At 57.2% G+C, this 26316-nt stretch overlaps 2 protein-coding genes across 3 annotated transcripts in view; one reads left to right on the top strand and one right to left on the bottom strand.

Moving 5' to 3' along the window:
• Positions 1-9412, top strand: part of UBE2O (ubiquitin conjugating enzyme E2 O) — a 66252-nt gene extending 56840 nt beyond the window's left edge. Inside the window, 5 exon segments of the mRNA XM_056344168.1 lie at positions 500-1157; positions 2079-2215; positions 2738-2941; positions 3657-3714; positions 5335-9412. Of these exon segments, the coding sequence (XP_056200143.1) occupies positions 500-1157; positions 2079-2215; positions 2738-2941; positions 3657-3714; positions 5335-6098 (1821 nt within the window). The 3' untranslated portion in view covers positions 6099-9412.
• A 1893-nt stretch (positions 9413-11305) lies between these two features.
• On the bottom strand, positions 11306-19483 carry SPHK1 (sphingosine kinase 1). Of its 2 annotated transcripts, none has more exons than XM_056344180.1 (5): positions 18974-19483; positions 14179-14328; positions 13526-13620; positions 13185-13300; positions 11306-12602 (listed from the first exon to the last, which is right to left on the bottom strand). In XM_056344180.1, exons 1-5 carry the CDS (start codon positions 19383-19385, stop codon positions 11819-11821), a joined length of 1557 nt encoding a protein of 518 aa, XP_056200155.1. In that variant the 5' UTR covers positions 19386-19483; the 3' UTR covers positions 11306-11818. The 2 variants fall into 2 exon arrangements, with proteins under 2 accessions (XP_056200155.1, XP_056200164.1); XM_056344189.1 differs by having other exon boundaries at positions 14179-14671; positions 18974-19105.
• Between the last annotated feature and the right edge of the window lie 6833 nt (positions 19484-26316).

Below are 26316 nucleotides of genomic sequence, written 5' to 3' on the forward strand. Positions count from 1 at the left end.
GGAGTGTTTTCCTCATTCCAGCATTGTCTCTGTGGAAGGATGCAGTGTGGAGACAGCCAAGCCAGGGCTGTGTGCCAACACAGCTGCTGGTACAGAAGCAGGACTAGAAATACTAACTCTGCACGTGATACCTAATACCTTCTGAACTAGCTCTGTGTTCAGAAACCCTGGGGCATCCAGGTATGCTTGGCCCCTGCGTGCTCTCCTTGGCTGGATTCCAGCCACTGGAATGGCTGCAGCCCACCTAGAACTTTCTTTACTTTTTCCCTGGTGCTCTACTCTGAAGAGTGGAGGATGGGCTATGCTGATTCATAATATGTGCCAGTCATTGTGCATGTTATTTAAATCAGTCTATCCTGCATAGGCGGAAGGGTTGAAAAAAGCCCTGACCCAATCCTAGGTGAAAGCTTTCTTTTCACAGGGAGAGCTGACTTGCATTTAAAAACAACTAAAACTCTGTGTTTCAGCCTAAGTCTCTTGTAACTCTGCTCTCCTTTAGCACTTATACAATATTGAATCAGAAATTGAGGAGTCGGACTATGATTCTGTTGATGGCAGCACCAGCGGGGCATCCTCGGAGTGGGAGGATGAAAGCGACAGCTGGGAGACAGACAATGGCCTCGTGGAAGACGACCACCCAAAAATTGAGGATTTAGAGCCTGAGGAGCCAGCAGCAGAGGAGGTGAAAAAAGTAGAGGAACAAGTCCAGGGAGCTGTGGCTATGGCAGTTGCAGATCTTGCTGCAGAGAAAGCTGGCAAGGACGGAGCCCCAAAGAGCTTCCGGGAACTAAAGGAGGCCATCAAGATCTTGGAAAGCCTGAAAAATATGACTGTGGAGCAGCTGCTGACTGGCTCTCCCACCTCCCCAACTGTAGAGCTGGAAAAACCCACTCGGGAGAAGAAGTTCTTGGACGATATTAAAAAGCTGCAGGAAAATCTAAAGAAGACCTTGGATAACGTGGCTATTGCAGAGGAGGAAAAGATGGAAGCCATGGTGGAGACAGAGAAGAAAGAAGAAAAAGCAGAGGTGCAGACACCAGTGAGATCAGAATGGCCCAGTGAGACCCCAGTGCTCTGCCAGCAGAGTGGAGGCAAGCCTGGAGTCACCTTCACCAGTGCCAAGGGAGAAGTCTTCTCTGTGCTGGAGTATGCTCCAGGTGAGTGTGTAGTGTCAGATCAGGCCAGAGTAGGATACTCTGTCCTGCATTGCCATCCTGCAGCTTCTTTCTGCAAAACCTTTTGTTTCTAGGCCTTTTGGTTTGGGTATCCTCTCTTCTTCCTAGTCTTTTTCACAGCTCATTAACTGGGGAGGAGAAATTAAGACAAGCTCTGTAGCACAATCTGTTCTGGGACCTAAACCTGGCTTTTAGGTGGCATCTCTAGGCACTACTGCAACTTCTCAAGCCACAGAAGTGTGCTTCCCTTTTGTCCACATTGGTAACTAACTTTGGAGGGCTGTGGAGATCAGTTGCTTTCCGCCGCAGATACTTTCTTGAAAGCTGCAGGGTTTGTTTAGGCTTTTATTGCAGGGATGAATTGGTTGAAAAGGGGAGCTGGTGTTCTTGTGCAGGATGTCCTTGGTGGGTGAGTGTCCCTGTTCACTTATGTGAACGTTAATCAGCCAAAAATAAGAAAGAGCATCTGGTTGTGTGGAACATTGGTGACAGCACAGCCCAAGGTGCTCAGTGGGCCAGCCAGCCAGGCCAGATGAGTGAAGGAAAGGTGGCCGGACTGTTTTGAATCTGCATGCATACGTAAAAATGGGGAGCTATGCTGAGATTTTGTAGGGAAAAGGTCATTGCTTTTTGCAGTTGTCCCAGCTGTGGGACAGGGCTTCTTGTTGGGGCACGGGGACAATGTTGTGTGGGACAGAGAACAGGAGATGCAGATTGTGGCTGCTGTACAATGTGGGGAAAAAAATCAATCTCTAGGCTTCCTCCTGGCTCAGCGCCAGAGCAAGTCCACTCTTCTCTTCCAGATGATGCGTTTAACAAACAGATGGATAGATTTGCCTTCACAAGGAACCTGTGGCAGGTTCCATAGGCAGCCTTTAATCCATTCTCTTCCTTGCCCCGCAGATACCCATGCCTTCAAGAAAATGGAGTTCCAGCCCCCGGAAGCAAAGAAGTTCTTTAGCACTGTGCGGAAAGAGATGGCTCTCCTGGCCACCTCCTTGCCTGATGGCATCATGGTTAAAACCTTCGAGGATCGAATGGCAAGTGCCTGCTCTCAAATGCCTGTGTGTTAGTGCTGGGCTCAGCATCCAGATCGCTTTCTTTGGAACTCCCTGCTTAGCCTTAATCCTTTGCATTAGAACTGCAGGAATGTGCGCGGCATTTGAAATACGACCGTAATTACTATAAACGGCTGCTTCTGCATTCCCCAGGTCAGGGCAGCAAAGAACAGGGAGATCCTCATTGCAGGAAGGCTGTTTCAGGTGTTTTGCCCACTAGGCTGCCTGTCCCACCGAGCAGAAAAGGCAAGCGGGCAGCCAGTGAGCAGTCTGGGGATTGGTGGCCATCCTTGAAGCCCTGCTTCAGCTCTGAAGGCTCGCTTTGGTGTCAGGCTATTGCAGGAGTGCAGCTTCTAGAGGGAAGGTGCCCTGAGATGTGTTGCTTGAGCTGGCTCTTGCAAGCGCTAGGTTAATCACATCCCCTCTCTCCCTCTACGTAAATACAACTCTGCCAAGGTAAGAGGATGTTTCACAGTGCCTGGTTTATATTGCCTGTCTCCACAGGATCTTTTCTCAGCACTTATAAAAGGGCCCACGCGCACGCCCTATGAAGATGGCCTCTTTCTCTTCGATATCCAGCTCCCCAACATCTACCCAGCTGTCCCACCTCTCTTCCGCTATCTCTCCCAGTGCAGTGGGCGACTGAATCCCAACCTGTATGACAATGGCAAAGTGTGTGTCAGCCTCCTGGGGACGTGGATAGGCAAGGTAACGCTTTCATCTGCCCATCCATGGGGAGCAGTGGTTGTGCCAGGCTGCTTTTGGAACAAGCCACTTCCTACAAGGCCAGGAATCCTGGGGTGACTTCTGGACTCAGTGGTGCTTGAGCTGGGGGTGGCTTGGGCTTTGGGCTCTGCCTTAGATGTCTGGAGCAGGTAACTGGTGTAGTTTGGCTGCTTCTGTCTTTGTATTTGGCTCTTCTCTGTCTTGGTGAGAAGCTTGCGGTCAGACCAGCTGCACTGCATCACAGTTGGACAGAGCAGAGGTGCCAACACCAGCATGGGCTGTTCTCCTGTGGTTTGGGTCCCTGTCTCCCACCCTGCGGGTGAATCACGTAGAGTGGCACAAAGTCTAGCTGGAGAGCTGGAACAAACAGAGCCAGGGAAATGCTGTGTTTTGGGCAGGTAGATTGACGCTGGGGAGGAGTTGGAACTGGTGCCTGGTGCGTAGGGTCACACTGTTCCAGGCAGAACTGGCCTGATGGGGTGCAGTGCTGGCAAAAAAAAAAATAACGGAGAAATGGGTTGGTGCAATGGGACGCTAGCACATAACATGCTTGTTGAGTCAGTTCCTCGCTCCTGCTATGAGCCACAGGACCTTAGCAACAGAAACACAGAAACTGTGGCCTAGCTTCATCTAACAATTATCATAGAGCAAACTGATGGTGCTTCAGCTCTTTAACACATTTTTATGTGCATTTCAGGGGACAGAAAGGTGGACCAGTAAATCCAGCCTCCTTCAAGTACTCATCTCCATCCAAGGTAAATGCTCCTCCTGCAGAGCCTGCAGGACAGGAAAAGGCAGAGGGAGGAGGGGATGGGATGTAGGCTTATGGGGGGGGGGACGGACACAATTGGGATCTGCCACCCCAGTTGGGTTAGTGCTGCCTCTTGCTCTCACCTTGCCAGACAAAGCAGTGTCCTTATCTCTCCAGTTCAGCAGTCGAAACAGATGGAAGCTTTTCTCATGTCCCAATTTCTGGCTGCATCGCAGGTCCCTGACACGATGCTTTCCCTTTTTCTTACTGCAGCAGCTAAGCAGAGAGCTGGTTTGCCTATTATTCTGAGCTGACAAAGGTGAACAACTGTGTCCTCAGCCAGTTACCGAAGTTAGTTGAAGTTGCTAAACTGGGCTTCATTTGCAGGACTGTTTTTATCCCCACTGAGTCACCCGCCCATCCTACTTTGGGCATGTTTTTGCACATGTTGCTGGTGTTTATGCTCCTTCCAAAGCAGAGAATAATCAGGGGTGTGTCTAGACCAGCCCCAGGGCTTCCTGCCATGGGGCTTTGCCCTGCCATATCTAGTTTGGGAGCAGACAGGCTAAATCTCTTCCTCAAGGCCAACTTTCTGTTCAGGGAGCCCAGGCAACTCCTGCTCCTCTGAAGTTCACATGTATCCTCTGACACCACAAGAAAAGCCTTTTCTCATTTACAAAGCTGAAGATCCAAATTTAGAAAACAAAATACTAAAAGTTTCACTGGAGCAACTTGCTGCTAGTGAGAAATCTCCTTTCTCCCTCCTGCTGCCTGGGCTTTGAGACTCATGATCTCACCTCCACCAGCTCTAAGGCAGTTTGTGGCAGGCTGCCAGCAGCCTGGCAGTATTGGTGCCATTACTACATTCATGTAGTTGTATTAGACCAGAAGCAAGCAGGAGAAAGCTTGGTATGGGTGACTCCTCACAGTATTCACTGTCTCAGAACTGCACTGTCTGATGGGACCACGCTCGATAGCACAGGACCTGGCCAGCTCAAAGCCTGTTAGTGAAGATTGGCCTTTGTTCTGATTAAGAGAAGGATAAAAACTATTCAAGAAAAAAAGCTTTGGGTGTGTTTGTGGGTTTGTTGTTTGGTTTTGGTTTTTTTTTCCTGGGAAGGGAGGGAAGAGAAAGGAACTGTGAAACCTTTCCCCTTCTGCCTTTTTGACCTCCTGCTGTTGCATGCTTTGTGCATTGCACTGGTGGAAAAGTATTCTTGCCAGCCAAGGATCATGAATGCCACTGACAGTGGTACCCAAGATCCCCACCACCCTAGCAGAAGACCAGAGACCCATTCACATAAGTGCTTCCCTTGCGATACTAGTCCATTGCATCTTGCAGATTTCTGGTTGTCCAACCTGGCCTCTGCTACCCGCTTGAAGTCAAAGCATGGCTTCCCACAACGCGTTCTCCTGCAGCCCCTTCCCTACGCTGCCTGCTGCCAGCCTCGGGCCGCCTGTGTCAGTGTGGCTGTGGGTGAAGCCAGCGTGGCACCTCAGCAAGGCGGTGCTGTGACCTTTGAATCTCAGCCACCTTGGCAGAAATCACAGCAGTGTCTGCCTCTGATACCGATCCGCAGTAAAGTTCCTCCTTTAACCCCTTGATCTCCCCTTCTCTTGGCAGGTCTCATCCTAGTGAACGAGCCCTACTACAACGAGGCAGGCTTTGATAGCGACCGGGGCCTCCAGGAGGGCTATGAGAACAGTCGCTGCTACAATGAGATGACCCTGATCCGGGTGGTGCAGTCCATGATGCAGCTGCTGTGCAGGCCGGTGGAAGTCTTTGAGCACGAAATCCGTGAGCATTTTCGCTGCAATGGCTGGCGCCTGGTGTCCCGGATCGAATCCTGGCTGGAGACAAATGAGCTGGTGGAGCGGAGCCACGAACAGGCCAATGGGGCGGATTCTGCCTCCCTTCTCTCTGCCTGCAGCAACCTGGCCGAGAGCACAGGAGACAATGCAGGATCGCTGGGGGAATATGGCAGCAGCTCGGAGCAGGGGGCAGCCGCTGAGCTTTCAGACTCGGCGCTCGACGGGAAGGAGGAGCTGGATGAGTCGGAGTTCACAACCTCAATGCCCAGCACTGGTGATCTCCCACAGTACTCAGACTCAGAGAGCACAGGCCAAGCCAGGGAGGTAGACCTGGCCAGAGACCGAACGGACGAGGGGAAGGCTGCCCAGGACTCTGCCTTGCAGCCTAGTGTGAAACCAAAGAAAAGGAGAAAGAGCTACAGGAGTTTCCTTCCGGAGAAGAGTGGTTACCCTGATATCGGGTTCCCCCTCTTCCCTTTATCCAAGGGGTTCATTAAAAGTATCCGCGGTGTCTTGCAGCAGTACCGGGCTGCCTTAGCAGGGGCCAATATCCCAGAGTGGACAGAGGACAAATAAACTGTCAGGTTAGGGACAGGTAGGTGCAGGGGAGAAGGGAAAGCAGCAGAAAGAAAATTGGCAAATGCTGTTACCAGTAAACTGGCTTCTCCTTCCAGCTTTTCTTCCTCAGCTTGGTTTGTTCCAAAGAAGGTGGTAGGCCTGATTGCTCCTCCGAGGAAAGGTTGTCTAAGCATGAATAACTCTTTGCCCCCAGCCCTTCTTCCTTCCCCTGTCCCATGTACGTGCTCCTCTTGCGAGTTTGACCCTGCAATGGTTAAGATTTGAGACCTGCACAGAAGCAGTCTTGCAGCCACGTTCCCTCTGCACTTTCATCTTGGAGCACCTTTCCACACAAGGACTCTTCTCACCCAGCACTACACCCAGCAGCTTGTTCTGGTGGGGTTCAAGCCAGGAGAAGCAATTGCTGTAGTATCTGGAAGTGAAGGGCAATGCCCTTCTAGGCTTTCATTTTTCTCTGTTAACCATGGGTTTTATGAAGTCTGCCCCGGCTTATATGTACTTAAGACATTGGATTGTGTTTGCATTGAAGCTGTCTACACCACATGGAGTTGCTCTAGTTTTAGTTGTTCACCAGTAGCTACGAGGTTCTTCCAGTCCAGGACTTGGTAGGCAGAACCAGGCTCTGCGCTAGCACTTGTGCTGCTGTGGTAGTGCTGCAGGGTTTCCAGGCAGTTCTGCAACTTCTAGTCAGTCTCCTGGAAGCAATTCTAGCCATCCCCTCTTCTTTTTCTCCAGAGTAAGGCAAACTTCCCTTTCCTCACCATGCATGCCTGTCTTCTAGAAATACATGGGATTCAGGGTTCTGCCCTGTTACTTGCTTAGGTATCTGCGTCTTTTGTTCCCAGCCATCCTGGCTGTCACACAGCACTACACCTACCCCTGGATCTCAGCCTTCCCTGGGCAGGCGGCAGCGAGTGATTTTGGGGGGTGTTGTAGATCTAGCAGCTAGTCTGGATGGTGAACCTGGCACAGCTGCTGCTTCTGTGTCGTTCAGCTGTAGATGGGTGTTTTGGAGCTGTTTGAGCCAGGGTCACCCAAGGGAAGGGAGCTGTCACGTTGTGGTGAGGCCCTACTGCAGCAGCAGCAGTTTGTGACTGTTCCTGTGCTGTTACTCAGCCAGCAGTTGGAGCATATCAGACACTGGTGTGGACTGTTATCAATTCCTTCCCTTGCCAGCCATTTCCCGTGGTGGCCTGGGTCCTCTGTGGCCAGCAGCGTTGTGGGCACAGCACATACTATCCCTAATCTCAACTGCAGCACTGCCCTGCCACTCTGGGAAACAACTGGTGAGACCAGCCTGTGTTTCAGCAGCAAGAGAGCTGTCTGAGCTGGTGACCATGAGCACTTTGAAGCAGTGACTTGCCAGAGTCTCCTGGTCAAGACACCTTCCTGAAGCCTCTTTTTCTGTGTGCGCGCACTTTCACTTCTGGAGCTGGGAGGTCACGCTCCAGGGATACTGCATTTGCCCAATGTTTAGGCGTTGGAGAAGCACCTGTTTAGCATCTACGTGGAGCACAGTCTGTTGGGGAGAGTCCGTCGGTCCTTCTAGCCGGCACAGGGAGCCAGTGGTGCCAGGCTTCCCAGGGAGGAGTCAGGCTGAGCAGATGGTTCTGCCAGAAGTAAGGATGGAGCCAAAACTCTCCTTTGCTCTTGCTCAGTAGGGCTGCGTTCCCTTCCCCCCACCCGGGCCAGGATCTAGCCTTCTCATTTTGAAACTAAGAACAGCAGGCAAATCTCGGTGCTTTTGCATAGTGCTTTCTACTCCTTGAAACACCGGGGTCTGCACCTGCTGCTCCAAATCCCCCCACCCGCAGCTCCCTGTGCCCGCTGCGGCGATGCTGCAGAGCCGGGGGACGGGCTCTACAAAGCCCTTCTCGTGTCACCAGCTGCTGCTGGGATTTTGGAAGGTATGTCCTGCTCCAGGTGCTCCAGAGGAAGCAGGGCTTGGCTGCAAATGCAGATCTGAGCCTGCAGAGCTCTCTAAGCACTGATCTGTAGGTGGATCGCCTGTGCAGCAGCTCTGGCCCGGCTCGGGCACCAGGAGCCCTCCCCACCCTGCAGGCAGGAGGTCTGGCAACACGGCAGACCCCCACCTGGGGTGTGGAGAGATGCTTTGAGCCACAGTCAGGGCTGTGCAAGGCACGTGTGTAACTCGCGGCCCCTTTCTGGCTGTGGCTGGTGCTAAATGAATGAATCCCTTTCAGCAAGGAGCGGGGGCGTCTCCAAAATACGAAGGGCTGACTGGGGCAGAGGGGTGAGGCTGTTGCTTCAGGGCAGGGGAAGGAAGGGCAGGCAGAGAGGCTTGTTCCACAAATGATTAAACCTCTTACCAGACAAAACTGCTGTTGGTGATCTTCTGATGTCGACGACTTCTGTCCCCTGCGCTGGGCTGTTCTTAGCCCTGCTGGCCAGGGAAGGAGGGAGAAAACACTTCAGGGCCAAGCTGGGGATGGAGGGATGGAGGAGATCTAGGATTCCCTGCTTTGCCCACTCTTTGTGGCTTTCATCTCAAGGGGCAGGTGGTCAGCAGGGGCTGGTCAGGCTGCCCACCTGCCCAGGGAGGAGCGTGGGCTGCTGGCATGAGCTGGAGTCTCTCCCCTTCACCCAAGAAGTCTCTTAGTTTCCTCTGATCGTAATAAAGAGCTTTTGCACAGGTTCCTGGGGCTTCCTACCAAGGTGTGTATCGGCCTTCTGGAAGGGGACGCGGCTCCCCAGCTGCCGCTACCCCTGGCATCACTTGCTCACTGTAGCTGGCTGTCCCAAACCGAAGCGTGCACAGAGGTTTACAAATTTTCTAAAGCTTTTGATAATGTGAAGCTCCTGGGTGATGAGGTTGATGGTGAGCACACTGCAGCTATGTAATTTTTTGTGTATGTATGTAATATTTAAGGGTAACAAAATTTAAAAGGCTAAAACCTTAAAAAAAAAAAAACACATAAAAAAAGCCAAAGCATGATGCATATTGTTAGCCTTAAAACTGGCTACATGACTGTGTGATGTACAAATGAGAACAGCCTGTAACTGTTTTAAGTGCTGGGGTTGGGGAAGAAGCATTACAAAATCAGTTTGTAGCCTTGATTCTGTACAGTATTTAATGATATAAAAAAAGACCTGACTATTGAGGCCATGCTTAGAGGTGTGTCGTTCACGTGCAGATGTGGATGCTTGGTTGCTTACAATATATGTATAAAGTGCTGTGTGACCATTAAAACTTTTTTTACCTGCAGAATTTTTTTTTTTGTTTGTTTGGCTAACCAAGGTGTAATAAAGGAGGGAAGATGACTTGCCATTAAATTTTGCCTCTGTGAGTAGTTCTGACTGTTGCCTCTTTCTTTCCCCCTCTCCTCCACACTTTTGGCACTTGCCCTGTCTCCAGCGTGCACCTCTGCGCCAGGGTCTGGCCTGGATGGCGTCCCACTGGCTGAAGGTGACGGCGTGGAGGTTGGCAGTGAGTCTGGAGGGAGCCAGGCAGATCTGGCAGTGAGGGGCTGCCTCCGTGGCTCTGCATAAACCAACTCACCAAACCCCTCATTCATGGGTTTTTATTATTAAGGGGGGGTGGGGGGGTGTGCCGGTGTTCTGTGCTCTTTGCTGGCTTGTGGTGCATGCAGGCTGCCCGGCAGCTTGCTGTGTGCCCTAGTGTGGCTGGCAGCTGCTCCAGTGCATGTGGGGCCAGACCTGGAGTGAAGCAAAACCCTTTGCAGACCGCCCCAGGCTGGCAGGCCGATGGCTTGTGGGCCCTGGCAGCTCTGCCCTGGTGCTGCCTGCCCAGCCCCTCGCCTCGGCACGCAGGTAAGTGTGTAATGAGGTGCAAATGCTGCAGTGTCCAGGCTGTTGGGGCCAAGGGGCTACTGCACCTCCTGGGTGCTGGCGGGGTCACGGCTGCCTTCCCTGCCCCCCCCTGCAAGCAGAGGCTGTAAGGGTGCTAGTGTGGGCAGAGGAGACGGACAGGTATGTCAGTGTTTGGAGACTTGTGGCTTTGCTGGAGTTGTTCAAAACCAGCAAGCATCTGCCTCTTGGGTGTGTAGCAGCTGCTGCCACCCCCCTCAGGTGTTGGGGGGGGGGGGCTGCACAGGAGGAGCTGTTGGGGGCTCCTCAGGAAGAGCCCAGGGCTGCTGGCTGACAGCTCTTGGGTCAAGGAAGAGATTTGTGCAGGAAAACCTGTGTAAGGGAGATCCCAACCAACCCGCCGCTGTGAGCAATGCAGCCATTCCTGGGAGGAGACTCCAGGGAGCCTTTCAGGTGCTGCAAGCCCCGGCGGCTCTGCTCTAGTGAGCCATCTCGCTTGAAAGAGGTAGCCAAGGGCTCTGAGCACGTTCCTGGCCTGGGGTTCTCCCCGCAGCCGCCTCTGCCAGCAGCGGCTGTGGAGTGCGATTAGAGTTCAGTGAAGCATCGCTGAGCCCATGTTTACACCTGGCCCAACGCCACGAGGGAAATTATTTTGGGAGGTGGTTCCAAGCTGCTGCTTGCCTTGTTGCTGTCCTGGAGTGGGAGCTGGGCTCCCCAGAAGGAAGCGGGGCTGGGGCCGGGGTGGGGGGAGCTGGGAACAATTGCGCTCTTCTTTCCCGGTTCCACAATCCTAATTGCATAGTTTGCAGATGAATAAATGCAAACAGCCACCACTGTTCACTCATCTACTTTGTACTTGAGTGCTGTAAATCAGGTTTAATTACTGCAATTTTATACCAAACAGGCTGAGTAATCCCCCATAGGCAAGTCCCCACTCAGGGACCTGTTGCAGGGCTCCAGCTAGCCCTGGGCTGCCTGGGCAAAGGGGAGGCACGACCTATAGGACCCCCTGCTCCCTCCAGAAAGCCAAACCCCTCGGCTCCAACATCCCCTTCCCTGCCCTTGCTCAGCAGCACTAAACCTTCCCCAAGGCATCCCAAAACATTGCTGTGGGGCTGAGCCGCCTGGATTCAATCAGCCCCAGCGCACCGGAGCACCCCAAAAATCAGGGTCAGTGGCAGCGATGTCCCACGTCCCACCTCTGAGGCATCTCCCCTGGGAGCATCTCCTGGGGCCATCGCTCCGTGCTGGTCCTGACCCTGAGATGACAGTGGTCTGGCAGCCTGGGCAGGATGCTGGGGAGCAAAGGGTGCTGAGCTAAACCTCGCCTGACAGCCAAGTGGGCCTGGGGTGACAGCACTGCAGCCCTGCCCCTGACGGCAGCCATGAGCTTGGATTTAAAACCCAGGGGGAAATTTTTTGCAAACACTAGATATTTATTGCACTTCTTGCAAGAATAAACTCTGCTTCTACAGGAAGCTTTGGGTAGAAACATTATTTAAAAAGTCAATTTCTTGTACTAGATATATGATATATTGGTCCTGACCATCCCTGTGAGGTGGCACTGCCTCCATGGCGGGGACAAGAGCGATGCCACCAGGTGCATCCAAGCCGGGGAGGGGACAGGGCTGTGCCGGCGCAGCCACCTGGGGTCGGGACCGCGTACCAGGATAAAACACGCTGGCATCTTGCTGGCACCGAGTACCTGATGGGGCTCGTGGCTCATTTTTGGGACAGTGTTGGTGGCTGTCCCAGGGGGGTAAAGCTAAGCATGGGGGCAAGCAAGGGCATGAGTACCCACAGCCCCCAAGAGCTATTGCTATGGGAGGAGGAGGAGAAGAAGGTTCCTGAGTGGGAGGAAGGCTCTGCTGCCCTCGTGCTGGGCTGTGCCGGCAGCTCAGCACCACAGGGGTGCCGAACCTGGCAGCTCAGGAGCCACTGAGGATGCGGCAGAGGCGGCTGTGGATTTGGCCCTGCACGGGCTCACAAGCCAGCGCCTCGCCATCCACTGTCATGATGCCTGTGGCTGCGCGCGGCTCCAGGCGGAAAGCCCGGACACAGACGTAGCACAGGTGGGGACAGTTCAAGTCCAGGTGAGTCCCCCTGGCCATGGCCAGGAAGAGCTTCAGCAGCGCCACGCGGCTGATGCCAGCCTTCAGGTAGAAGAGGTGGATGCAGCCATCGTGCAGCCGGGCCGCCGGTGCCATCAGCAGGTTAGTGCCCAGGTGGGACTGGTAAATGGCATAGACAGAGACAAACTCCTCCTCAGGGACCACTGTCCAGTGCGCCGGCACTGGCTGGCCCAGCGGCACCAGCAGCGAGTCGTTGGGCAGAGACCCAGGCACATCCGTCCCCGCTGGCGGCGGGACGTGGCTAGGCTGGCCATTGGTGACAGGCATGGGGGGGTCCCTGGGTGCCGAGGAGGTGTCCTGCTCGGGGACAGCAGGCAGGTAGGAGAGGCGGCCCTGGTATACCCGCAGCTTGGCCAGGCACTGAAGGGTGCCCAGGGTGAAGCGGGCATTGCCCAGCCAGCGGTACTTCTCACTGTCGATGTCCACATCCGAGATGAAGCCCCAGCCGAAGCCGAGGAAGGAGAACAGGCGCTTGCCTGAGGCCGTGCTCAGCGAGACCAGGTCCATCTGCGTGTGCAGCCCCTTGCAGAGGATGAAGGTGCAGTTCGTCAGCAGCTTCTTCTTGGCAACGTGATCATTGCTGCAAGGGATGGAGAGGGTGAGTTTGGGCTGGACCCAGCTCGGGGCCTCTCCTGCTGTCACAGCATCCATGCGCAACCCTCACCCCTGTGTCACGGCTGGGATGTATCTCAGCTGGGTGCCAGTGTCCCTCAGGGACAGCTGATGGGAGAGGCGTTGCTGGGGGTTGGAAGGATAAACCAGCTCCTGAAAGAGGGAACTGAGCTGGGGCTGCTGGGCCAGGGCAATCCCAGTCCCCCTTCCCTGCAGCAGGATCAGCTGTGCCCCAGGGTGGATCCTTCAGGGTAAAGCTTTGCCAGACTCAGAGCCCAGAGAGGAGGAAGGGCCTGGGGGGAGCTGACGACGCAGGGATGCAACCTGATGGTCACAGGGCCCAGCTGGGGCTGTGCTGCACCAGCCTGCAGGGAGATGGGGACCCAGACAGGCACCCCCGTGCTGGGCAGCCCAGCACCCCTCCCCTGGGCTGGAGCTATGCACAGCCTTTTGCTTCCCTCATCCCCCCTGCCTCCGTGTCAGCACAGCCACGTGTGCCAGCCCGTGCGGTGCCAGCCAGTGCGGTGCTGGCAGCGGAGCCGATGCTCACCCTGCGTAGTGGTTGATGGAGGCAGCCAGGGCATTCCCAGAGCCCCCGGGCAAGATGCACAGTGGCTTCTTCATGGCATCCTCCCAGTCCGACCGCTCCATGAGCCCATTCACCACCTGCAGGGATGGAGGGAGCTTGTGGCACCCAAGGGGGCAGGGAACCCAGTGGCCCCTGCCCAGCCTGGGGGGAGCAGAGCCCGCAGAGCCCCTGGCCAGATGCCATCTCTCCTTTGCCATTCCCTGCCTGCCTTTGTGTCTCGAAGCTTGGCTCCTGCCGCAGGTACCCCTCTTGTCCTGGCTCTCTACCCACCCTGGCCGGGGGGATGCCCACATGCTGCTCACCTCGTACAGCAGCCCATCCCCAGACATGATCACCAATGTGTCCCACTGTGACAGGTCCTCATCCCGCACCTTCTCCTGTGCATGGTAGGGTCTCTCTGTAGGGGAAAGTGGAGAGAGTCGAGCGTCACCCTCAAGCCTCTCTGCCCTGCCTGCTGCCAGCCCTCAGGCAGTGACCCCAGCCCCACTGTCCCCATGGGGGTTCCAGCCAGGGGTGCAGGAGGCGAGGCAGTCACCCCTGTTAACTAAGGGAGGGTAGATTTAGATATGAGGAAGAAATCCTTCACTGTGAGGGTGGTGAGATATTGGCACAGGTTGCCCAGAGCAGCTGTGGGTGCCCCATCCCTGGCAGTGCCCGAGGCCGGGCTGGACGGGGCTGGGAGCACCCTGGGCTAGTGGAAGGTGTTCCTGCCCAGGGCAGGTAGGTGGAACCAGGTGATCCTTAAGGTCCCTTCCAACCCAAACCATGCAATGATTCTATGATTCTATTGAGTGCAACCCACCCATCGTCTTGTCCAAACCAACCCCACAGGAGCCACAGCTGTGGCAATGCCAGGGGTACGGGCCCTCCGAGGAGCCCATCCCAGCATGGCAGCACCCAAGTAGGATCCCAGGAAGGGAGGAGAAGGAGGTGAGGGAGCTGTTTGTGGACTCACCAGTAATGAAGACAGTGGTAGCGATGTCGGCCTCAGCCAGCATGGGCTGCACCACCACCTGGAAGTCCTGGATGGCGCGGCCAGCGCCGCTCTGCGGGTTCAGCAGCACTAGCGCACGGCAGGGCCGGGGCAGCACCCCATAGCTGTCACCTGGCAGGGAGAGCAGGGCGTAGGGTGGTGGGGTCGTGGTGCATCCTAGGGAGGGCTTTTTGAGCTGGGGCAGCATTTGCCGCAGCCCCACAGGAAGGGGAGCTGCCCCCGATCCCCACAAGCTCCCTGAGCTGCATCCCTATCAGAGGCCATGGGAGGTGAGCTGGGATGGAGGGTCCTTGCTGGAAAAGCAGGGGAGGTGGCACAGATGGGGACACAGGGTCCTGCAGAGATTCGTCTTGAGCACTCCCACAGTCTGCAGAGATGTTTTACGCCCAGGCCAGAGCCTCGCACTGAGCATCCCTGTGCACCCCAGGTGATGCCAGCTGCGCTTTCGGACACCCTGAGGAAAGAAAGGTGGAACCAAAGCGGAGGTTCAAAACCTAACCTCCCCAGGGGCACCTGGCCCCAAACACTCTTGGCCGTGACTTTAACGGGCTGAACCCCACAACTCATGACACGGCTCAGTCCCCCCAGCATGCTGGGACTCAAGGTCCCAATTCCCCGCATTCACTGCGGATGGAGTGGAGCCAGGAAATACACCTGCACTGGCAGACGGACACTTCTGCTTCCCCTGTTCCCCATGGGGCTCAGGTTTTGTGCATGAGGGCCCTGGTTGGGCTGTAGTTACAAGCCTGGCAGGATTCCACATCCCTCTGTCCCCCAGCCTGCTTCCAAGCCCAGCGGTCCCCGTGAGGGGGGACAGCGTGAGCCCAGGCTGCAGCTGCCCTGCAAGGCAGGCACAGGGAGCAGAAGCGGTGCGATGGCACCCAGAGGAGCTGGCGGCAGCGTGCTTGAGGGCAGGACCCCTGGGTGCTGCTTGGGCACCCCCAGCCCTGAAACAAGCAGGGCAGCATGCCTCGAGCTCCCACAGCACCTCTGGAAACCCTTGGCCCTGCAGGGTGAAGTCAGTTTGGGGGAGGTTGGGGGCTGTCCCCACCAGCTGTGGGCCCCCTAAGCCGTGACCTGGCCCTTGGGGAGTTGGTAGGTGCCCACCAGGGTGCACGGGCTCTGCAAGGCAGCGTGGGGGCTGCACCTGCTGACTCAGCAAAGAGAGTGCTCCATCAGGAGCTGAGTCAGGAAAGCAGAAGGAATTTCCCAGCACTGCCCCAGGCCAGGAACCCCCCCTCTAACCTGGGCAGGGCCATCCAGCTCGGGCACTGGGGCTGTCCACCTGCATACACCAGGTGATTTGAGTTGCATTCACCAGGTGATTTGAATTGTTTGAACCCACGAGTAGCGTTTTTCTAGCTAAACCTCCTCCTGCTGCTCCCACCAGGATGGAGGCAGGGAGAGGGGAGCCTGGGATGATGGAGGTCACCATGTGTGCCACCTCACCTGTGTGACACTCAGCATTACATCAGTGATGGGGAAGCCCGGGCATGCCGAGTTCCACAAGCTGCCCTGCAGGGAGAAGTGCCTGGAGCATCCCATCTCTGTGCTGGTCCCAGGCCTGAGGGCACACACAGCTCTGCTGACTTCAGCATCATCAGGTTGATTTTCAGCCCCCAGGAATGACCCGGTAAGGCTGTCACTGTCCACGACATTTCCTTGTCACCGTGCTGGCTGCTTGGGACCTGCCACCAAGTCCACAGCAAAGATCTGCCCATGTGAGCCTCGTCAGCCCCGGGCTGAGCCCGGGTCCGGGCGCTGATCTGAGCTGGCTCTCCCTGCTGCCGGCTGCCCCCCGCCCTCTCCGGCCCCTTATCAGCGCTGCCAGATGCGAGGGGACCAGCTGCCCTCGGGGACAGCAGTGAAGCGCTCAGGTCATGCATAGCAGGCAACTCCGGAGCTGGGCTGGCCCTGCTCCTGCCCCTCCAGAGCCTTCCTCAGGCACAGCCGGCACTAAATCCTCTAGGCAAATGCAGCCGAACCCCCAGGCAGGGGGGCTGTGCTCAAGCCCCAGCTGCCAGAGGAAGGTGATGGGGGGCTTTTCTCTCTTTCTCCCTCCCAGCCCTGAAGGATGCAGAGCAAGAATACAAGGCGCTTCAAGAACCTAAATGCAGTTTTTAAACCCACCGTGTTTCTAATGGGCCACATCGTTTCTGACATACACACAAAGCTGCACCTGGCTCTTGCCTGAAAACCCTGCCTGGCCCCGTAGCTGCTAGCTTGTGGCACTGCAGGGCAGTGGGGCATGGCTGGGACCCCAAGGACCCATTCCATGGCTGGAGGAGGAAAGACGAACCCTGCTCAAGCCATGACTCCATCACAAGGGGCAGACTGCTGGTACCAGGGCGTGAATAGGGATGGGGACATGACCCCGATTTGGGACTCGTGACACCAGCAGCACCAGGCTCAGCCCAGGTTCCCATCGCAGAGGTGCTGGTTGAGAGCTGGAGCCCATCAGCAGCAATGCTTGGGGGGGTGGGGGTGGGAATGATGTCAGGAGCATCCCTTTGGATTGCACAACACTGGCCGGCCCCTGTCATCTCAGCAAGGCTCAGCCACTTCCCGGCACAGCGTGGTTGCTTTCAACCTCAAACGCTGAGCAAAACAGACACTGAGTCAGCAAGAGGAAGGGGCTCCAGCTGCTGCCAGCGCACAAACTCTGCTCTCCCCTCTTTGCCCACATCCCCTCACGCAACATGTGTCCTGGTCACACTCAGGCAGGGACCATGCTGCCACAGCTCTGCCATCAGCAGCCCCAGCTGCTCCGTTATGTCCCCACATCCTTCTGGAAACTCTCTGGGCACAAGGAACAAGCATGCCCAGCTGGCAGGGACAAGCCTGTCCTGCCCGGTGACCCAGCCGCTGCATGGCTGGGATGGACAGGGGCATGCCCACCGCATCCTGCCTCCACAGAGTGTCACCTCCACACAGCAAGGGGATGAGCACAGCAAGGGAGTACCCCAAAACGGTGGCATGCAGCCAGGCCAGGTCCCGCTCGCTGCTGGCAGCACTGCCCACACACTGTGATACCGTGGTGACACCAGCTGCTCAATGGCAGCTTCCTGCTGTGACCAGGGGCTGGATTTCCCCATCAGGATACAAGCTCAGGGGCGTTTTGCTCCCCCCGGGACAGCTGCAGGGCGGGACACTTTCCTGCACACTGTCGGCAGCCCCCACTTGGGGGTTATTAACTGTGGAGGGATTTTTTTTTTTTCCCCTTGGAGTGAAACAGGGAGGGGGAAGCTTCACCCCTGCTGCAGCTGTCTGCAGGGCTTTTATCCCAGAGGATGCTAGAGCTGAGATGACACCAGGACAGGATGGCTGGTGGCTCCCTGGGTCCCCTCCCCGCAGGAACAGAGTGGCAGGATTGCTCTGCACAGAGCACAGACGCTTCCCAGCACAGCCTTATCTGTCCCGCACATGTCACAGTGCTGGCACACGAGGGTGCGTGCAAGCGCAGGGTGTGGCGAGAGGCATTTGTAGCTCTGTTCCAAACTGGGGAAGGAGGTTTGCAAATCCTGCTGGCCCTCAGCTAGAAAAATAACTGCAAAATTCCGCACTACCTTCTCCTGTCCTCCTTCCTTGGGCTCCCCTGAGGCCCCTGCCATGCAATGAGCTGCTGCTGCCCCAGCACCCTCGCCACCGCCTGCTGAAAGGGCGAGGGTTTTAAAACGCTCGGAGACTTACAGCTGCAGAGTTCAGGCTGGAAATAGAGCCGGGGAACTGGTTTTGCCCTCACTACGTTCCACTGGATTTTTTTGTTATTCTTTAGGAAGAGTAGCAGAAAGTTGTTTTGTAGCTGCAGGCCATGTAAAAAAGCTGCATTTTAAAATCCAAGAAGGGAAGAGCTGGGCTAAATATGATTTGACAGGATCCCTCTAACCGCATGCCTCTTAATTTCCAAGTCTGATCAGTGCGACTGGACAGCTAAATAAATGAAGTAGTGCATATAATTGAATCTACGCTCAGATGTTCAAATATATGCCAGCCTGCCCACCGGAGCTGGAGGTCTCAGCCCCCCACTCCCCTCCGAGCTGCTGGCAGCTCGCGGGGGCAGAGGGAACGGAAACCTGGACCCCTCCGTGCTGCCCTGAGACCCCACTGGGCCCTGCGGGGTCCCGGGGGGATTCGCCTGCTCCCAAATGATGGATGGGACCTGCCGGGGACGATGCCTGGCTCCTGTCCTGCCTGCGTCAGCAACGAGGACTTTTTTTTTTTCCTTGGTTAATGCTGCCCTTTGGAGCTTTGCTAGTTATTGAACCGAAGCGATGCGGACGGAGGGGGGGGGGGAGGGGTGCAAAGGGGCCCCGTGGTGCGACCACGTCCCCGCTGCCCCTTTGGTTTAAGGGTGAGACGGGGGAGAAGCCACCCCCACCCAGTGCCGTGCGCAGGGATGTCCCCGTGTCCCCCTCCCGCGGTTCGGGGCGGGGGGATTCAAGTGACCCTGCGGGGATGCGCGTCCCCCCCCCCCGGCCGTGTGTCCCCCCCCGGCCCCGAGCTGCGCCCCTGGAGCCCGGGCACGGTGCAGTGCCCCCGGCTCGGCGCCCGCCGCGTCCCCACGCCGCCCCGCGGGGACAGCCGCCCCCCTGGGCACGGGCGGTGGAGCGCTGGCGGGCCCCCGCCGCCAGCCACGGGCCCGGTACAACCCCGGCAACGAGGGTTCGAGGCCCGCTCCGTCGGGACCGGCGGCGGAACTGGGACAATTTCTCCCCCGCAGCCGCGTGTGAGCGCGGGGCGGCGGCTCGGTACTGACCGTCCTGCGTGGGCACGGCGGGCACCGAGAGCTCCCGGATTCTGCGGCTCCAGGCCTGGGCGATGCGCAGGTTGCCCTCGGCGTCGGGTCCCAGGCAAACGCGGAAGGTCCGCTCCAGGCGCTGGCGGGCGGGCGAGCCCCAGCGTGGCCCGCGGAGGGGGTAGCAGACCAGCGAGAAGCAGGCAGCGGCGGCGGCGGCGGGGAAGGCGGCGGAGCCCACGCAGTCGGCCAGGCGGAGCGCGGTGTCGGGACCGGCCGAGCCCCCGGGACGCCGCACCTGCAGCTCCCGGGCCGTCAGAGCCAGCGAGCAGGGGGCAGCACCGGGGGACGGGCCCGCACCGAAGATGCCTTGAAGTAATACCGGCGCCCCCCCGCCCCCGGGCTCCGGGGGAGCGCGGCGGCCGGCAGCCATCGGCGGCGGAACGGGAGCGGGACGCGCCGGGGAGCGCCGCCCGCCGCTGGCTCGCTGCTGACGCCCGCCGCGCCGCCCGGCAATGGCAGGCGGGGCGGCCCCATTCATAAAAATTTAACCCACCCACCTACCCAGCCATACCCCCCTCCCCGCCGGGGGGGAACCGGCCCGGGGCTGCCCCGGCCCTACCCCGCCTTCCCGGCAGCCTGCCTCAGTTTCCCCCAGCGCCGGCCCAGCTGGAGCGGGGCTCTGCAGACACGTGTGGGCAAAGTGACGCCACGGGTTTGCTGTGGGTGCATCGGCCCCGACCGACGTGGGTGCTGCCACGGTCCTGGGGCTGGCACGGCACCGGCCCGCACTCACACCGGGGAGGGCAACGGCACAGCACCGGGCAGCCACGCCAGCCCCAGCCTGTGTGCACAGTGTCCAGCAAGGCAGAGATGGGCACTGGCAGGGGGATCCTGCCTGCTCGAGTCCCTCGAGCTCCACGCTGGGCTGACCAGCTTTTAACACCATTTCTGCATCTTCCAGCTGGGACAGGGCAAGAGGACCGAAGTGGGTGCCTGGAGAAATCGAGGCGTGACAAGGGTTGAGGAAGACAGCGGGCAGCTGGCAGGGACACGTCCAGGAGGGAGGATGGAGGGGGACGATGTCTTGCCCGTCACTGGTGGCTTGCCATCAGGCATCAGTGAGGGTTGGGGGATGCCATGGGCAAGGAGCACCGTGGAGGGAGGTGGGCTGTCGTGAACCCCACCTCGGGGCACAGGGAGCTGGGGACAGAGCCCAGGCGACTTGCCAGCGTGGCTGGGAGCCACTCTGTGGCGGCTGGCAAAAATCACTGACAGCAGCTTGTTACAATGACAGGACTGACCTCACCCTCCCGAGGGGCTGCTGGGCTCCAGGGGGTCTGGCCCAGCCCAACAATGATTTTCTTTGCCAACCATGGCTATAGCTCTGCTCCACATGCTCCAGCTGGCCCTTCACTCTCCTGAGGTTCTCACCCAAGCTGAGCTGAGCTGAGCTGAGCCTCTGCACGGGGAAGCAGATGACAAGCACTCGGAAAAGCATTGTGGGAATGGTAAGGCAGGTGGAGAGGTGCCCCAGTCCCCTCCTCCGCCTCCCCTGGGCCTTCCTTGCCCCTTCCCCATCCCTCAGATGACCCTTCATGGCAATACTTGTGTGGGTTTTGCACACTGTGTGCTGCTGGGCTGGAGCAGCCTGGGGGCCCCATAACCTTGAGCTTGCACCTCAGGGAGGCATCGCTCTTCACACTTACAGCAGTTTAATTAGCTCTCAGCCCTTTGTCCCTACTTAAACCCGCTGGAACTGGCCAAAAATTGCAGGGAAGGCACAGGATAACCAGCTGGGCAGATAAGTCTTGCTTTCCCACAGTGACCTAAAATGAGAGCCGAGATGCCATGATTTGGAGAAGCACACTTTCCAGAAAGACTTCCCTGGGCGCTATGGGTTCAGAGAGCTGCTTAGAAGGGGTGGTGGGGCAAAACCCACTCCCAGCTGTTTACTGGCCGATGCTTTCGGCTGGGGGATCACAGCACCCACAGCTGATTCTGGGTGAGATTTGGGCATGGCCACTTCACCAGCCACTGTTGTGCTGTGGTCCAGCATTTGTAAACAGCCCCGAGATCCTTGGCAAGGTGTCACAGGAGAAAATAGCTGGATGCTGGGGAGCGCAGCGCCCTGACCTGCCCCTCACCCTTCTCAGTGACTAACCTGCTCCCAATTTCCGCTCCGGAAGGCACGAGACATGGTGGGAGGATATGACAACAGCTGTCACACTGCTCCCTGCAGGTGCCATGGGGCGACGAGGCTACTTTGGGTTCTGTCCTCACCGCGCTACATCCGTCTGGGGCCCCGCGCTGCAGGGACCCCCCTTGCACTGCCTGCCTGTGCTTTAAATAGGAGTGAAATACCCGTCCGGGCTCTGCTGGCCACAGCCGTGCTGTGGGCTGGGGAAAGGGGCTGAGAACGGCTTTGTCCCCAGCTGTTGAAGCTGGCAATGCCACCGCATTTGGGCACAGGAAGGGTTAAGGCAGTGCTGCCCATGGGGGCAATGCCAGGGGCAGGGAAATGGGGAGGCTGCAGCCAGGTTTTTCTTGGGTGCTGAATGGGACTGTCATAAACTCAGCCTCTGTGACAGCAGGGGACACCCAGGCAGACCTTTTCCATCTTAGTGCTGGGCTGATTTGACCCAGTCCCGCAGATACCATTTGTTGGCTCCAGATGCAATGTGTAGTGCAGAAGTGGGATTGATTCCTTCACTGCTCGGTGCTGATAAACGGTCCTTTCTGGCTATCTTAATTACGAGAGCCTTAACAAGCTCCCTTGGCCTGACCAGCAGCCCGAAGGGTGCTTGGCAGCCAGGGCTCCCATGCTGTGGGCTGTTGTTTGCCCTGATGGGCTCCATCCCCACCCACGTGGTGCTCCAAAGGCTGTGTGTGTGGGAAAGCAGCACCGGGATGTGATGTGGGGATGTGATGTGGAGCCAGTGTACCGGTGGGAATAGCCAGCGGTGAATTCTCCCACCTCCTTTCTCATTACGAAGGGAGTTTGCCTACGGTGCAGGGTGTCCTGTCCAGCCATGACCACAGAGGCCACCAGTCTCCCTTCAAGAACAAATACCCCTCAAACTCCTGTCCTGGGAGGGCCTGTGGGGTACCTCAGACCCCACAGACATCGTTTAGGGAAGAAGGCTCATACATCCAGAGTGCCATGCCCCAGACTCACTGGAGAAGGTGATGGATGCTTGGATGCTCTGTATTTGGGGAAACTGAGGCAGAAGCAGCAGACAGGGTTTGCCTTGAGTTGTGCAAGAAGTCAAGGGTTAAATGTGGCAACTAAACACCTCCTCAGCTCCCTGCTGCCCCCAGGCTCTTCCTCCTCCTGCCCCCAGCTGCTAGAGGAGCTGGTCCCCCAGGGAGCTTGTCCCAGGGGCTGGAGGCTTTCTGGCCCTGCTATGACCCTTTGCCCTCCCCAGGTGATGCATCCTGGCTGCAGGAGGCTCTCAGTGCCAGGGCAGGCCCCGGATTTTGGGCTCCTACTGCCTACACAGCAGTGGCAGGCAGCCCCGGAGGAGGCGTGCAGAGGACATGGCTCTGCTGCAAGATGAACTGCCACGTCCACCGACAGCCACCCAGGGATGGGAATGGGAGGGGGATGCGCTCATCCTGGATCTGTCTTTTTTAGCATCGTTTCCGCTGCTGAAGGTACATGTCTCAAGGTGGAGCCAGAAATAGCGCGGCTTGGTGCTGCATCGGGGCCGGCTGGGCTGCAGGGTTTGGCAGGGGGACAGGCACTGACTGCAGCAGTGGGAACTTTCCAGGCAGAGCCTGCGAGAGCAGCCGATGCAGAGACAGAGCCATTTCAGGGCAGATCCAGCACGGGGACTGCGGCTCGGCCCCTCTCAGCCCCCACCGCAGGGTCTCGCAGGGAGAAGTCACCCTGTGGCTCCCTGGGGAGGTACTGGTGCTGACACAGGAGACCAGCACAGAGCAGGAGGGGACTGAAATTAACAGAGGCATCTCCTGGAGGAGAGTGACTGGGATCGCATCCCACCTGAGATGCATGTGCTGGGACACAGGTTTTGGGTCTGCTGCTGATTTGCTGCAGCACTCTGGCAAGTGACTGCACCCTTGGTCTCTGTCTCTGTGGCCCATTAAGCAGCAGGAATCACCCACAAGCCCAGCTTCACACAGTGCCCAGGGATTGACCCAGGTGGTTTCTTAACCTCTGAGGAGCTGGGGGTTACAGCAGCTCCTAAATCACAGCCAGGCTCTGCAACCTGCTGGGGGCTGCTACCCAGCCCTGACCCTCCACCAAGCTCTCGTCATCTGCTAGCACAGCCCAGGACCACAGGGGTTCACCAGGAAGCCATGGGCAGCACCAGCAAGTTGAGCTCATACCTTTCAGCTGATGATTTACTCAAAAATGTTTCTGAGGTCAGGCCGCCTTGAGCAAAACACTCCCAAACGCTTTACGAGAAGCTGCTGAGTCTGGAGGAACCACATGTACCACGTGCTGAGCTGAAAAGTCACCCCGATGACTAGCCCTGGTGTCAGAGGGATTGAGGCCAAAGTGCTGCTGTTTGATCTCCCCCTTTGCTGAGGGAAGCCGCATTTCAGGCCATTGCAGAGTTTTTACCACTTCCTGATAGTGGTTTCCCACCACAATCTCGTCACAAGCTTTTTTGGGAGGTGAGTCAGAGGCTGCAATGAGAACCACCTGGCTGGGCTCGGAGGCTCCATCCCGGGCTGATCCCCACTGCAACGCTTGGGACCTGTAGGCAGCATCCACAGGGCAGAATTACTTATGGGGGACATGGCATCCCACTGCATCCCCCCCTTTCTGGCCTGGGAAAGAAGAACGATTTGCTGCTGCAGTTCCCACAGCTCCTCTTTCCTTACAGGGCTGGGATGGGCCTGCTCCAAGCCACCCCACCCAGGGAGAAACTTGGTACAGGAGGAAGAGCAAAACCTCCTCCTGCTCTGCCTGCGATAGCTGTCCCGCCCCAGCACTGTGTTGGCCCCATGCACAAAACTGTCCCAAAACACCCCAGTGTGCGCAGAGCAGCACCAAGACCCTGGTTTTCTCCAGGGAGCAATGCAGGGCTTGGCAGAACTGAGAAACTGCCCTCCCTGGTCATTACAATTCCACATATAAAGCCAGTTTCTGGTAAAGGAACCTCCCAGGTTCTCCCTGATGGGCTTCCATCTTTTGCTATTAAAAAACGCATCATCCCCATGCCCCTGCCCTTACTCAAACCCCTCCACTTGGGAAATAACTGCATTGTAGCCAGCAAGTGAGGCTGAACTGAGGTAAGCCTTTTCAAAGGAGCTAAACCTGCTTAAAACCGGTGCTGTTCCCTGACCCACCCTCCTAATCCTGCCTGGTTGATAATGAAATAATAAAGGGCTGCAAAGCCTTGCTCTCCACCACGCTGTGGGGGAGGTTTCTGCTGCCTCTGTACATGCCAGGAGCTGGGATATTAATTAGTCCCTAAGTAAACAGAATTGCTTCTTTCTTCTCCTTTGCCTGGCTGTAAAACCAGGTGTGACTGCCAGCCCACAGAGAATCTGGAGTCGCTCCCTTTTTCAGGAGAAAGGTTGGTTGTTACAGTGATAACAGCTGCGATCTCTGCCCACTGCCCTGCTTGGGCTCCTTGGGGGCTGATACCAACCTCGCAGCTCCACCAGCCACCCCGGTGGGACCTGCAGGGCCACCCATGCCAGGCTGCTGGGCCTCTCCCCATGAGGATGGAGTTGGTGACACACGGAGGGAATTTCAGAAACATGAGTGCAGGGTGTGTTTGGGGCAGAAAGTGTTGTCGAGTCCTTCAAGGTGGGCACAGAGGTGCCACCTGGGGTCTGCTGTGCCAGTGGCTGCCCTGCAGCAGAACACACAAACTCACTGCATCTCAGCTTCAGCAGCTGGGAAATCAAGGGGAGGTGACAATGCAGGCAGGATCCATCCCCTACGGCCAGGATGGCTCTGAACACCCTATGTGGCCGCAGGAATGAGGTCTAGAGGGTGGTGCTGGGGGACCTGGATGGCAAAGCAGAGGCCGAGGACATTGAAAGAGGCTATAGCACCAGCACTGAGTTGGTGTGTTGAGGCTGCTGAGTGAGGAGCCAGCTGGCCCCGGGTGGGAAGGGGTTAATCAACCCTTCTTTATCCAGCACACCTGAATTGCATGGCAAACCAGGAGGGAAGGGTGCTAAAAGAGGAAGGCAGCAGCCATTCCCTTCCTAGGGGCCTGGGAAGGAGCTGGTAGGAAGCTGAGTACCCTGCAGAGGTGCTGTGGCCCCTGCAGCACTGGGTCTCCCTCCCCACCCCTGGGGCATGTTCCCCCTTGCTTCCCCCAGCCTAGGTGCTGCTCTGGGGTTTCTTGCTGCTGTTGCCCTGCCAGGGTGTCCCTGCAGCAGTTTATTGCTGCTGTCCCAGACCCCTGGAGTATCCCTGCTCCCCTGGGAACTGCCATTTCCCTGGTGGGTGCAGTAGGGACCTTAGGAAGCAGCCAGCTTCCTACATCACAAAAATACTTTGTCCCCTCACATTTTTTTCAGCTCCTTCCTTTTGAAGGATAAAGCCAGTAACTTGGGACGAATGGCTTAGCATGGGTGTTGTGACTGCTACCAGACACCTGTGCCTTGCAGTACAGCAGCAACTAAACACACATCCATGTATGTGGCTGAGCAAGAGCCCTGCCCGGGGCTGGGGGTGCCCATAAGGCATAATGGGTGCTGCTGATTCACCCCAAGCTGCAGGGTTATTGCCAGCCTGAAGGCCTGATCAGCATCACATGCGTGGCTGTGCTGCCTTCTTGCAGTGAATCCCAACAGCTGATGCTGTTAGTTCTTGCTTTGCTTTACGCTGCCAGTGGGGAACAAGCTGGAACATGGGAATTGAGCTAGAATAGTCCCTGTTGTGACAAGGCACAGATGAAGGACCTGTGGGGGACACAGGACTTAGAGAGGCACCGGGAACCACACACAGCTTTGGTGGCAGCACATGAGGGAGGTGCCTGTTGCTGCACTGGCTCTGTCCCCTGCAGCAAGCAAAGGGGGTGAGGAATGTGCCCCAGCTCCCCTCACCCTGCCAGCGCAGGCAATGATAGAAATCTTGACCTTGTCCAGTTGCAGCACGTGACCCTGTGGCCTGTTTTGCTGTGCTCGTGGCTGGTCCAGGCAGGCCTACAGCTGTGATAGGGCACCTGTGCAGAACCCCGGGGCCTGATCCTGCTGCAGGAACAAACCCAGGTGGCTGGTGAGGTGAAAGGGGGGAACTCTCCTGGCTTGTGCACCAGGTGAATAACCGTTGGGTGGTCTTGAGTGATTGTGGAGGGAAGCATGGTGAAAGGGAGACAGCCTTCCACCCTGGTTCCTGGGCAGTGCAGCAGCGGCGTATGGAGGGAACA

This window comes from Falco biarmicus, chromosome 1 (genome assembly GCF_023638135.1).
Source record: "Falco biarmicus isolate bFalBia1 chromosome 1, bFalBia1.pri, whole genome shotgun sequence".
NCBI lineage: Eukaryota > Metazoa > Chordata > Aves > Falconiformes > Falconidae > Falco > Falco biarmicus.

Coding starts and splice junctions, on each gene's coding strand:
- SPHK1 (XM_056344180.1), bottom strand. CDS start 19,385: ATGGCTGCCGGCCGCCGCGCTCCCCCGGAGCCCGGGGGCGGGGGGGCG. Junction 14,329..18,973: donor CGCCGTGCCCACGCAGGACG/GTCAGTACCGAG, acceptor TCTCCCTGCCAG/GTGACAGCTATGGGGTGCTG. Junction 13,301..13,525: donor GGGATGGGCTGCTGTACGAG/GTGAGCAGCATG, acceptor CCATCCCTGCAG/GTGGTGAATGGGCTCATGGA.